We start from the raw sequence: 14,741 nt of genomic DNA on the forward strand, positions 1-14,741 counted from the left end.
TGACTTCATTTACGTAACATTCTTGAAATGACAAAATTATAGAAATTGATTATAGAATAACAGTTGGCAAAGTTCAGGGGTAGGAGGTAGGTATGACTAAAACGGCAGCATGACTCCTGTCAGTGATAGAAATGTTCTATAAAGTGACTATGTTAATGTCAATATCTTAGTTATGATATTGTATTAATAGTTATATAAAATGTTATCACTGGGGCAAACTAGGTAAAAGATACACAGGCTCACTCTACAATATTTCACAACTACATGTGAATCTACAACTCAGAACATTTAATTTTTTAAAAATTCAATAACATTAATAACCTAAACAATGTAAGTGTGTATCCAGTTGGTGTTATAAACACACAATTATTTTCAAGAGACTTAAAACTCAGTATTGACTATAAAACCCTTGTATACTATGCCCTATGGAGGGAGAAGTTCTAACCTGTTTTACACAATCATATCGTTGGTGCTTGTGTTGGTGGTAGGACTTGAAATGTGCAGACGTCTACAGATTTCCTCTGTCAACAGGTAACTACTGTATTCTTTGTGTATGATTAAACAGTTAATCAATTATGTGATTTTCTAATTGCATTATTCTCTGTATTGTTGACAACTAGGATAAAAGGAAATAACATGAAACCACTACATAAAAACTTGTATTACTAAATTTCAATTGCAATTATCAGTATAAACTCATGTATTTTATCTTAAAGAAACAGATGCAACATACTTCCTAGATTTGTCTACTAAAAAGACTATGAACAGTGACCAATACAGTTATAACAAGCTTTCCAATTCTGGCCTTGAAAGCCAACTATGAATTTGGGGCACGGAAGTGTAGGATAAGCCTAAGACATCTTGTAATACCAGATAATTTCTTTGCCATCAACTACCACTACAGTACTATTTAAAGGACTTGCTAACCAGCTTGAAGAGGTTCCTACTGACCAGAAATGGAATAAAATTAAACATCAGTAAGTATAGTAACTGTAACAGACAGACATCCACTATGGTTTAAATCCATGAGTTCACAATGATACTTAATTTTTCATTATTCTGAAAACTAGTAAATAAAGGCTAAGACTCAACAAGCATTTTTCCTGCCTTTCTTCAATGAAATATATCTTAAGAGAACTGAACAGTTAATACAGAGACATGACTGGGTAAGGTCACACTTGCCTGTAATCCCAACACTTTGGGAGGCCAAGGCGGGAGGATCACTTGAGCCCAGGAGTTCTAGACCAGCCTGTACAACATGGTGAAACCATGTCTACAAAAAAAAAAAAAAAAATACAAAAAACTAGCCAGGCATAGTGGCAATGCCTGTAGTCCCAGTTACTTGGCAGGACAAGGTGGAAGGATGGGAGGATTGCCTGAGCCCAGAAGGCTGAGGCTGCAGTGAGCTGTGGTCATACCACTGCACTGTAGCCTGTGTGACAATGTGAGACCCTGTCTTAAAAAAAAAAAGACAGAGAAGTTTGTTCCTATAGAAACATTCCAGCTGACAGGCCAGGTGCAGTGGCTCCTGCCTGTAATCCCAGCACTTTGGGAGGCTGCAGCGGGCAGATCACAAGATCAAGAGTTTGAGACCAGCCCACCCAACATGATGAAACCCTGTCTCTACTAAAAATACAAAAACGAACCGGGCATAGCAGTGCGTGCCTATAATCCCAGCTACTCAGGGGGCTGAGGCAGGAGAATCACTTGAACCTGGAGGCAGAGGTTGCAGTGAGCCGAGACTGTGCCATTGCACTCCAGCCTGGGTGACAGAGACTCTGTCACAAAAAAAAAGAAAAAAGAAAAAGAAATATTCCAGCTGATAAGTAATGAACAACAGAATTAACTTATCACTAATTTGCAACCCCTAGTAAATTAGTGGATCTAAGGTAGTAGATCTAAGGACTATCACTGGCTCCCATCATAAGACAACCTGCACCACCTGATAGGACAACACAATCTAACTATGAAATAGTCTTATTAAAAAAAAGGGAAAAGGAAATTGAACCTAAATCTGATGAAGCCTACAGACAGAAACACCTTCTTACAGAAACAGAGAGGACAGAGAAACTTGTGAAATCATGAGAATACAACTGGCAAAACTCATCAGAACAGCTGAGTTCCTCATAACACACACAGTAAAGGTGACTGGGGTGGTAAGGAGGGTAGAGTAGGTTTAGAGACTTAAGAGATGAATATCAACCAATCAATAACAATCGCTGGATGAGCCAGAGATTTTGTTGCCTGTATAATAATGGTTTTGTGGGGTTTTCTTCTTTTTTTAATTTTTTGAGACAGGCTCTCACTCTGTCACCCAAGCTGGAGCACAGTGGCATGACCATGCCTCACTGCAGCCTCGAGATCAAAAGCTCAAACCATCCTCCCACCTCAGGCTCACAGGCAGCTAGAACTAGAGGTGCATAACACCACGCCTGGCTCATCTTTTGTATTTTTAATAGAGACGGGGTTTCACCATGTCACCCAGGCTGGTCTTGAACTACTAGCTCTCACGATCCAACTACCTCAGCCTCCCAAAGTGCTGGGATTACAGGTGTGAGCCACTTTGCCTAGCTGTTTTGTGATTTTTTTTTGTTTAAAGAATTATTTTACAGATATATACTGTAATATATATACACAGAAACACACATGTACTGAAATATATGTGGATGAAATAATATGATATCTGGGATTTGCCTTAAAACAACATACATATGGCAGTATAGATGGGACAAGTATGTCAATTGTTACTGAGGTAGGGTGGTAGAAACGTGGGCTCATTACATATTATTTTTACATAAGTTTGAAATGTCCAGAATAAAAAGATTTTAAAAAACAAAGAAGAAATGTAGAAAAAGGCCAGGCGCGGTGGCTCACGCCTGTAATCCCAGCACTTCGGGAGGCCCAGACAGGTGGATCATGAGGTCAAGAGATGGAGACCATCCTGGTCAACGTGGTAAAATAGAAAATACAAAAAAAAAAAGAGACTGGGTTTTGCTCTGTCACTGTCACCCAGGCTGGAGTGCAGTGGTACAATCAAAGCTCACTGCAGCCTTGAACTCCTGCGCTCAAGCAATTCTCCTGCCTCAGCCGTCCAAGTAGTTGGCACTACAGGTAAGAGCTACCATGTCCGGCTGTGATTCATTAATTCTTTAAGCCCGAATTCATAAAGGAGTTTTTGTTAACTAGTATTACATTAGTAAAATTACTGGCAATGTTATCAGATATGTGCAACTTACCTAGGCTGACAACGTTCACACAGGTATGTATCAGGAATATGTTGCCTATCAATCCCCATGCAGTCAATATGTTGCCAAACGCTTAAAAAAGAAGCAGAACATATGTAATATTATTAAAGTCATCCTTAAATTAAGATTTGATATTCCATTTAACTATCATTTAATAAGCACCTACTTTGAGCTTAGTACTCTTACAAGGTACCCTGAGAAATTCATAGAAATGTGTCTTCAAGGAGATAAAATTTCAAGATGCAAAAGCAAGAGGGCAACCATAGGATATATAAATTTTTTAAGCAAAAACAATTTTAAAATATAAAATATATAATTTATTCTACAATTATTATTAGAAATCACAAAGTAGAGATGCCCACACTACTTGTAGTTAATGAGAAAAGCACCTTGGAGAATAACGAACTTGAACTGACTCTCATTTGGGAAACAGTAAGAAAAGGTATCAGTGTAGCAACATTTATCAAATATCATTTATCAAATACTAAGAGAGGATGGCCACAAGGTGCTCAACATATGTGAAGAGAAATACTCATTTTGAGGAATAGAAGGTTGTTAAAATTGGATTTAGTGAAGTACGGTCAGATTATTTAGGACTTGAAATGTGCAGACGTGTGTAGATTTCCTCTTTCAACAGGTAACAATCAGAGGTGCTTTGGTGGCATGTAGTAATTATTCAAAGAAGAAACTAGAAACAGAAAGATCAACTAAAAAGGCGTTGCCAACATTCCACACTTGAGCTAAAGGAGGACAGAACCAGAATAATGCCAAAGAAACATAAGTTAAAGAATATAAGGCATTCTATGAGGACAGAGATTAGACCTAATTACTTTTAATGGAATACACGGACCAGTTTGAGGCAAATTTCTCGATTTGTTATTATTGTATTTTACTGCCAAGACTAATTGGTCTAAAGTTGATATATATGCCTGATTCCAAAAACAGTCTTAGCTATTCTTTACATAAGAATAAGCTACTTCTAATATATAACTACAGTAGCTTCCCCCTTATCCATGGTTTGCTTTTTGTGGTTTCATTTACCTGTGTTCAATCACAGTCTGAAAATATTAAGATATTTTCAGGAAGTGGAGGGCGGGGAGAGAGACAAAGACCACATTTACTTCTTTTTTTTTTTTTTGAGACAGAGTCTTGCTCTGTCGCCAGGCGCCAGGCTGGAGTGCAGTGGTGCGATCTTGGCTAACTGCAACCTCCACCTCCCGGGTTCAAGCAATTCTCCTGCCTCAGCCCTCCGGGTAGCCAGGACTACAGGTGCACACCACCATGTACAGCTAATTTTTTATTTTTTATTTTTAGTAGAGAGGGGGTTTCACCATGTTGGCCAGGATGGTCTCGACCTCTTGACTTTGTGATCCACCCACCTTAGCCTCCCAAAGTGCTGGGATTACAGGCTTGAGCCACCACGCCCGGCCAACCACATTTACTTCTATTACAGTATGCTGTTATAATTGTTGTTAAACTCTTATTGCACCTACTTTATAAATTAAACTTTATCATAGGTATTTATATGTAGGAAAAAACACAGTACCATAGGGTTTAGCATTCTCTGCAGTTTCAGGCATCTACTGGGGGTCTTGGAACACATATCCCAGGGGAAAGGAGGGACTACTGTACCAAATTAACTGCTATTGTGTTATTCTTAACTTTTCAACTGAGAATGTTGAGGCAAGAACTGACAGAATGTGAAATATATATCAAATGTGAAAAAAGAAGTCGAAAAGTAGGACAAATGACAAGGGTTAGAATAACAAATTAAATTTGTGGGGCAAGTAATGATGTCATGCAGACAACAGAAGAAACAAAGCTAGAAAATGAATAAGTAATTAGAGCTGTGTATGTCAGACTTCAAAGAGATGAGTATAAGTAGTAGGAACATGTAAAAACAATGAGACAACGTAAAGTATGAATAGAGCCTTGCAGGAGACTACAGGCTGAGCAACAGAAAAACAGAGTAACAAATATGAGATTCATAACAAAAAGCACTCGCTGAGAGGCAAATACCTTGAATAATCCAAAAACTGTGAACTGGTCCTTCAATAATTTGTAGATGGATATAAACCTAAGGACAATTTTACTATTCTCTAATAGAGATAATTGTATATTATATATAGACCATTGCAGTTAAAAGAAAAACACTGCTACAATTATGTATTAAAATAAATATTACATACCAAGTGGTATGTAATCTATCACATTAGACAAGATCAGCCAAGAGAAAGCTTTTTTATATGATTGGTTCCAATATGATTTGACATTTTCTACTATGAGGAAAGCAAAATGTCACTGAAGTTATTTTTTAGTTTTAAAATTTACCTCCTGGATATATTTACTTAAGTCATTATTCATGGCAGAATGTGTCACATAATGCAATTTTTTTTTTACATTTGGAAAGGTATTACAATAGGTTTTTATTATTAAACTCAAAGTGTTAATTACAACTTTCCATAAAAATATAAAATTTTACATTACACTTAACATTTGAATTTCTCATTTTTTGGCAAGAGTAAACAAACTTTTTGAAACATAATCCAAACTGCATGTTTGTATCAATAATATTCAACTCCAAATCACCTAATCTAATAGATGGGGATAATATTACAAATAATGCAAAGTAATATTTGGCTTTAGGGTACATTTTTACACACACATTCAAATATGGGTATATAGTCATACTACATCACTTCAAATAATTAAGCTACACCATGATGACCAGAGCCAGGAAATTCTGTAAAGCTCCCAAACTTTCTTGCCTTCTACAATGCACTGCTTAAGTACTCTCTGCTTCCCACCCTATGCAGGGGATAAACTCTGTAACTTTCAGGCTGAAATCCTACTGTTCCCTCTTCACCCTCCCCAATTCCTTCCCCCCCCATTTAAAAAAAAAAAAAACAGGAAAAAAAATGAAACAAAACCCCACTTTCTGTCCCAATCACACCTTCTCTAGGGGAGGAGGCCTTTCTTGGTGGCTGAACCAGGGTTGGGGGAGGGGAGACTGTGGTTCTGGTTCAAGGAGACTCCAGAGTGCTGCAAGGTTCAAGTCAAAAGGAGGTGAAAGAGTCAGGTCAAACAAACATCAATCAAAATGTTTAATTCCCCCAAACTGGAAAATCACAGTTGACTATATAAGCACAAATTATTCCAAAGGAAATACAAAGGACTCAATTCTCTCATTTCTATCTTGTCTACTACTATATTTATGTACTTGTACTACCACTGAACTAAGTGAAAAGAAAAATGTGATCCTACATGAATAAAGTTCAGAACTGACTGTCTATTACTCAGTTAACAACAGGGATTTCTAGTAAACTCATTTTTCACATGGGGGCTTTTTCTAGGACTGCATAAATAGTACAAGTCCCACTTAAAATATGTATTCATTAATTCCCTTGAAAGTGACTTTAGTTATCTTTTCCAACATTACCAAAGGTCATTAGCATTCAAGAAAAATAAAATAACAGTGTAAAATATTTTACCTGCATTTGTCACAACAGATCATATATCCATCATCATGTGTAAAACCACATATGCACCTGGTTACATCAGTACCATAACTTCCATCCTCAGATGTGCTGATTGTAGTAGCACTAGAAGTTTCATCAAAATTAGGAGTGGTAAATATGCCTACTTCATTTTTGCTAATAAGAACTGATGGAGGAGGGGAAGCCGGAGGTGTTGGAGGAGGACGAGCACCATAATTATGGTCCTGAATAATTAAACACAAATATAGCAAAATATTATTTATTTTCAACAATGATATGAACCAAGCAACTTAAATAAAATTCGACCCTTAATTTCAGTACTAAAAAGGTATGAGATTGGCTCATTCCTTCCTTAATACTATTAAAAAAATGACCTGGTGAAGCCAGATATTAAACCACTGTAGTACGTGAATATATCTATCTACAAAGTGGGAGTGGTCACTTTGACATCCAAATTTCATTCCCTCCCTACCAAATCATATCTTCAGAGTCCTCACATAGCTGCACCTCCAAGATGAAAGAGGGTGCTAAGAGGTGAGAACAGAAGTGTTAAAAAAAAAAAAAAAAAAAGAAAGAAAAGAAAAACACACATCTCAGAAATATGGAATCTAAAGAATAACAAAACGACAAAACATATGTATCACTATTAAGTATATAATATAGAGGTTTTATTAATTTGTTAATTTTTATTCTGGTCCAAGTAGTAAACATCTCTCATAATTCTACCTCCATAGTAACACAGATGTGTCATTATGTAATTACATTTGAATTTAAACACTCCTTCTTACTAGCTATGCAATATTTAATAAGTTAGATAGGCTTTCATTTTCTCACCTACGAAATAAGAGATGAAAACTACATCTCATGAAGTAGTTTTTAACGATTAAATAATATATATCTGACGTAACAAGTGTTCAATAAATGGTAACTATATAATTTACTATATAAATTACTATATAATTCAAAAACTAAAAATTAAAAAATTAAAACAAAAAATTAAGTACTATATAATTCAAAATAATAGTAGGTAGTACAATACAACCTTATCTACATTCTTTTAGGAAGTAAAGAAATATAATGTCAAACTATTAACAACATAAATTGGAAAATAATAAGGGAAACTCTTCACTTTTACAGAACTTTAATCCCTTAATGGTTAATGAAAAATCAAACACCTAATTATTTTGATAGAACAAAACAAACATGCTTTTTAAACATGCAGTTTTAAGCACAATGCCACACACATCTACTTTCTTGATTTTTTTATTTTTTATTTTTTATTTCATTTTATTTTTAAAGACAGGGTTTCACCATGTTGGTCAGGCTGGTCTTGAACTCCCGACCTCAGGTGATCCGCCCGCCTTACAGGCGTGAGCCACCGCACCAGGCCACACATCTACTTTCAATCTCTAAATTTAAAAATATTTTTTCAGAGAAATGTTTAACACTTACCGCATAGGGCAAACCAATGTAACTGTGTGAATGATGTGAGCTGCTGGTATATAACTGGTGGGGATAACTGTTGGATTTCTCAACTACCACAGGGCTAGCTTCTACGGATTCTGGTCTGGAGGAAAAAAGTTGCATCAAAGAGAATTCCATTCATTTTTTTAAATCAATTTAATTAAAACGGTGAGATACTTATACTAAAATATTGGCTATACAAATACAGTATCTACTTACAGCAGGGAGATGCACTGTAGTTAAGCTATATCCCATTTAGATTATGTGTCATAACCAAACTTCTGTTTAAGTAAAATAAATGTCCCACTCCAAGTTCAAATTTAGCTTCTCTCTCTCTCTCTCTCTTTCTCATTAAAAAAAATTACTAGAGGCCAAATATTGTTTAGTAAACCCTATGGCACTGAGAAAACTAAGCAAAGGAGTGCAAAGAAGTAGTAGAAATAATTTAAGCAAGACTACAATACACCAAATCTATATGGACCTCAAGTGGAATCTGAAGTATGCATTTCAGTGTTCAAAAATAAATGCATGTGTTGAGTGTGACCAGGTATTAACATAACAGAGTCTTGGAAATGTCAGTAAACTTAAGGAATAGAAAGTTTCACAATAAACCAGGATTTATAACTGAAAAAACATAAACAGTAGCCTGTAAGATGAACAACTCTGGTCTTAGATGATGGAGACTGACCAACTACTGACACAACAATTTGCCCACTGTTGTTGACTTACAAACTCTCTAGCCTAGCATTTTACATACATCAATTTCCTAACTTCTTTACTCATACCAATCCTCCTGAGCTCTACCTGATTAATTCCTACCGATCAATGAGGTTGTAAACCTACATCTGAGGTCAGTTCACACTGTAATTAATCTCTCCTTTGCACATACTCAATAACATGATTTGTTTCTGTGCCTTTATTTTACAATACTGTAACATCACTTGACATAATTTTTTCATGACAATCTTTATCCTACCTCCTGTTCAAAACTTCCCCTTAGAACTTAGTACTATTTGGACTAGTATTTGGTTTTATAATTTTTGTTGGTTACACTCTGATTAGTCATAAGACTGGCAGCATAAAAAACAATATTTACAGTCAACTGCTTCTTAATATACTGTCCTCCCTTCACAAAGTCTCAATTTAGCTCTCAGTGGCTGCTGTTGTGAGCCCTGTGTGCCAGAATCAGGAAAAAGAGGAGATACAAACTGAGGTTATTGAATGGTTCTAAAGAAGATTACAAAGAGTCTCCAATATATTCTGAATACAGTCATGATTTGCTTAACATTGGAGATACATTCTGAGAAATACATCATTAGGTGATTTCGCCGTAATGTGAACATGACAGCGTGTACCTCACACAAACCTAGGCAGTATAGCCTACTACACGCCTAAGCTAAATGGCATAGCTATTGCTCCTAGGCTACGAACCTATACAGCATGTTAAGCACTGATACTGTAGGTAATTGTAATACAATGCTAAGTATTCTGTATCTAAACATATCTAAACATAGAAAATAGGGGCTGGGTGTGGTGGCTCGTGCTTATGATCTGAACACTTTGGGAGTCTGAGACAGGAGGGTCACTTAAAGCCTGGAGCTCAAGAGTAGGTTGGGCAAGATATCAAGACCCCATCTCTACAAAAATTAAAAGTAGAAAAACTAGCCAAACATGGTGGCACAAGTCTGTAGTCCTAGCTACTTGGGAGGCTGAGGTGGGAGAACTGGCTGGGGCCAGAAGTTGGAGGTTACAGTGAGTTATGATCATCCCACTGCAATCCAGCCTGTGCAACACAATGAGACTCTGTCTCTAAAAAGAGAAAAAAAACATGTACAGTAAAAAGACAATATAAATAAGATAAAAAATAGTACACCTGTAGAAAGCAGATCCAATATAATTTTGTATGACCACCATTGTATATGTGGTCTGGTGTTGGCTGAAATGTTGTTATGTGCACACGACCATACTTTGAAAACCAATATTCACCTGTAATCCCAGCACTTTCGGAAGCTGAGGCAGTGGATCACGAGGTCAGGAGTTTAAGACCAGCCTGGCCAACATGGTGAAACCCCGTCTCTACTAAAAATACGAAAATTAGCTGGGCGCGGTGGCAGGCACCTGTAATCCCAGCTACTTGGGAGGCAGAGGCAGGAGAATCACTTGAACCCGGGCCAAGAGGCTGCAGTAAGCAGAGATCACACCACTGCACTTCAGCCTGGGTAACAGAGTAAGTCTCTGTGTCAGAAAAAAAGAAAAAAGAAAAGAAAACCAATATTCACCTAATGTCTATGCTGTTACATCAAGAATTCACTTATTCATTATTTTAAAAGAAATGTTTCTTAATTTCAAAAATAATACATGCTCATTATAGAAAATCTAAATATAGCAGTAATAAGGAAGTGAAAGACCATGTCCCCACCCAACTCCCAAACATTCCCATGTTAATATCACCATGTATCCTTGCCTAAGCTTTTCTATGTATCAGTATAGCTATACAATTTTTGCTTTTTAAAATCTGAAAATATACTCCATGTATTCATGACTTACTTTTTCCATCTTTAAATGTCAACATACCTACTTGATTCTTGGTAATAATTGCTTATTTCATTATATGAATATAAATTTATTTAACAATCTCCCCTACTGGTAGATATTGACATTATTTTTATTTTTCACCATTAAAAGTATTACTGTAAATGTACATACATTAATGTTTTCTGCATACATGGTATTATTTCTATAACATGAATTCCTGCAAGTACAAACGCTGAATAAAAGGGTAAATGTACATAAAACTGATGGATACTACCAAATTGCCTTTGATTACAACAGTGACACTTTTGAAAATTCTTTAAAAATTACATGGAAGAAATGAAGTTTTAGCAATGATTTACAATACTATTATTAAAGCAACATGTAGGAACTGTGACCAGAGCGCAAAGATTCACCCTTAAAAATTTAGATCAAACTCTGGAAAATATGTTACTAAAAGGTGTGGACCAAACTTGGATATTCTGAAGTAGCTAATGGTTAGGAACAAAATAAAACTTTCAGTGCAAATGCAGATAAATTTAAGCATGTAAACCTGTCACAAATGTTTTGTATAATTTCATGATTCAAATTAAAGCTGCAGCACTGACGAGCTGGCAATGCAAGAAAGCAGAATTAAAAATTATTAAAATCTTCATGTTTAATGCATGTACAGTAGTACCCCCTTATCTACAGGGAATATATTCCAACCAAGACCCCAAGTGGATGCCTGAAAGCATAGATAGTATTGAATCCAACTGCTTCCAAGCAGAACACATTTCTGTTAATGTTCTCCTCATCTAAAAATTAATGCAATTTCCATCTTAACTAAGCAATTGCGGCCATAACTTTTGCAGTTTGAGGTCCAAAAGCAAAATAAGCATGAATTTCTTTTTCCTTCTTCCCAAATTTAAAGACAGAAGTGTTATATTTCTAAGTGTTATACTTCATAATTATTGATAGAACTGTTTCTATAGTTATGTATCAAAACATATTCCACAATGCAGTGTTCATCCTACAGAAAAATGAGATTTCACTTATGTAACTTTGATATCTTACTCTTCGTTAGAGAGTGAAGAACTTATATAGTGGTTTATACTCATTCATATACCGCTTTCTATGTGCTTTTTCTTTTTAACCTGTCAGAGGGAGTACGTGTATGTTCTAAAATCACTGGATCCAAAAGATTTTCTCTTTATCCATGGGAAATTTCCCAAAAGATATTCATTTCATACTCCAAGAATTCAAAATGTTCAAAAATTTTCAAAATGGTCAAAAATAAATACAATTACTTTTGCACCAACCTAGTAGCAGGTAATGAAACTATTCCCAATATATAAGCAATAAGGTATGGTCAAAAACACCGTAATTTATAAACGAAGTCACTTTTTCAAAACTCTGAATTCTGTAACCAGCAAGTAGAATAACTGATATGCATAAAAGGGGATTCTAACATGCGACTTGGCTCTAAAATTAAAATGGTAAGTATATACTCTTGTTAATGAAGAAGCCAATACGTAGGTGCTAACTGCTTCTTTTAGAAATTCCTCAACAGCTAAAAAATGCACAAGGAATAAATACATCAGAAAAATAACTAAACTGCAACCCTTAAGAGGTTATAGATCTAGGCAACAAATAACTATGGACGCTAAAACTCTGAGGTAAAAGGTTGATAGGTAGAGATGACAATAACTGAATCTGTTGATCATTATTATTATCATTAGGAGTTAGACAACCAAGCTTTATTTGCCTCTCCTAATGCTATGTGATAGGAAGTATGCACTCCCACCTATAAAATATACTGAAAAGAAAAAAGAAAAACAAAGAGGAAACGAAAGAAAAAGAACAGAACTTGAAGCTAATTATATCTCTAAATCCAAATACCAGTTTATCAGAAATATGGGGGAAGTAGAATATTACATGATACCAGAAGGAAGCAATCAGCCCACTCCAGAAAGTTAAAACGTCTACAAGCCAAATTTTCCAGTTTCTTCAACAGGTCTATGGCATAAAGGCAAACAAATTTAAAAAGAGGGAGGTTGTTATAGATGAAGAGAGATTCAAGAGACAGTTTAAGCAAATGCAATGTGTGAATTTTGTTTAGATCTCAATTTGAACACATCAATTAGAAAAAGACATTTTTGAGACAAGTGAGGAAATCTGAAGATGAACTGGATATTTTATGTTAATTTTGTTATATGAGACAATACTACTGTAGCAGAAAAAAAAAGTCCTTAACTGTTAGTGATATATAGGGAACAATACATGCATGAAATAATACATGGGTGAAATGGGAATTTGTTTTAAAATACTTAAGAGGCTGGGTGCAGTGGCTCATGCTTACAATAACAGAACTTTTGGGGGAAAAAAGGGAGGATCACTTGAGACCAGAAGTTTATGACCAGTCTGGGCAACATAGCAAGATCCTACCTCTACCAAATAATGAAAATACTAGCTGGGCATGGTGGCTCACACCTATAGTCCTAGGCTTCAGCTACTTAGGAGGCTGAAGCAGAAGCATCATTTGAGACAGGGAAGTTAAGGATGCAGTGAGCTATGATCATGCCACTGCACTCCAGCCTGGGTTGACAGAGACCCTGTATCAAAACGAAAACAAAAAAACTGAAAGATAGATGAAACAAGATTAGCAAAACTTTAAATACTGCTGAAGTAATGGCCAACTGGGATTACTATTCTATTTTACACACTGTCATGTATATATTTGCATTTCCATACTAAAAAGTAAAAAAAAAAAAAAAGTTCCCCAAGCTTTTTATCTTACATTTAGTATCTCTATACACTGTGTACTAGCAAGAATAGTAGTCTATCACCTTTCCTCCCACACATGAAGACATCCTGGGCATTTCTAAGCCCCTATTTGTAGAATATCTCTTAACCCTTACTCCTTAATTACAATACATTTTTTAAGGCTTACTTCAAGTATTTCTTAAAGAGCCCTTTCTTGATTGCTCCAACTCCATAATTTTAGGATTCGTGAAGCACTTATTTACTGTATTGTTATCACTTTTCACGTAATATTTTTGTGTGCTGCTAACAATCTTCCATCATGCATCCATGGTTTTTTCTCCCAAAGTCTATGACAATCAATGAGGCATTTACTCCAGTAGAAAGAATGCCATATTCACCTCTCTGAACTTGAGGTTTTTTGTTTATAAAGCAGGAATAAAGATATTTGCTTTATCTTCTTCCCAGCAATATGAAGTTCAGATGATATAAAGGATGTGAAAATCCATTTTCTCAACTCTAATGCCTTACGCAGCAGACACATTACACTATTTATTTGTTCAGAATTTGCTCAAGCACAACTACAAATAGTCTGAAGTTGCTTTAAAATTGTTTTATAACCTCAGTTTACAACAATTCAAACTTCCAATAGAGTGGTTCTACGTACAAGTCCAATGGCACAATGGCATCTGTTCAAAATAAATCACTAATTTTGCTAGAGGAGACAGGACCTATTACCCTAGCAAAAGTAACTTACTTCAAATAATATATAGGAAAAACCCAGTAATGATGGAAGAAGATTATACCCCATGCATATGCAAAAAGACATGGCTGGTGGAATCTTAAAGTAGTATAGAAAGGTCAGACTTCAGGAATAGTGTTTATTTATGTAAGCAGTCTCTCAAAAGTAAGTAGTATATAAACTCTTGTAATAGAGCGAGAGTTTCCTTTGGAGGTTTGGATTTAGAAAAATATCACATTAAACTGTATCTCTCTGTGATATGAATAACATAAACATCTAACACAAATTCAAGTACCTGCACTGAAATCTCATGGCAGCATGTGGTATAAAATGGTAGTCATTGGGAATGATTCCAAATATACTTAAATTTTTTTCCTAGCTCCAAATTAGATCACAAATTTTTTAAAACAGCAAAAATCTCACAGCGACCCCTGGAGAATACATACATATAAACCAGTTTGATAGCACGGATTAAACAAATATTGAGAGCTTAATGTTCACTAGCTACCCATCAGAGAC

At 35.6% G+C, this 14,741-nt stretch overlaps 1 protein-coding gene across 5 annotated transcripts in view; it reads right to left on the reverse strand.

Moving 5' to 3' along the window:
* KMT2E (lysine methyltransferase 2E (inactive)) overlaps positions 1-14,741 on the reverse strand; it is a 105,859-nt gene that overhangs the window by 44,903 nt on the left and 46,215 nt on the right. For all 5 annotated transcript variants that reach the window (XM_064374657.1, XM_064374665.1, XM_064374661.1 and 2 more), the window contains 3 exons: positions 8,195-8,309; positions 6,737-6,966; positions 3,237-3,317 (listed from right to left, as the gene is read on the reverse strand). In XM_064374657.1, coding sequence (XP_064230727.1) covers positions 3,237-3,317; positions 6,737-6,966; positions 8,195-8,309 — 426 coding nt within the window. The remainder of the gene's footprint in view (positions 1-3,236; positions 3,318-6,736; positions 6,967-8,194; positions 8,310-14,741) is intronic.

Source organism: Aotus nancymaae, unplaced genomic scaffold, assembly GCF_030222135.1.
Source record: "Aotus nancymaae isolate 86718 unplaced genomic scaffold, 86718_ANA_hifiasm-v0.15.2.pri h1tg000002l, whole genome shotgun sequence".
NCBI lineage: Eukaryota > Metazoa > Chordata > Mammalia > Primates > Aotidae > Aotus > Aotus nancymaae.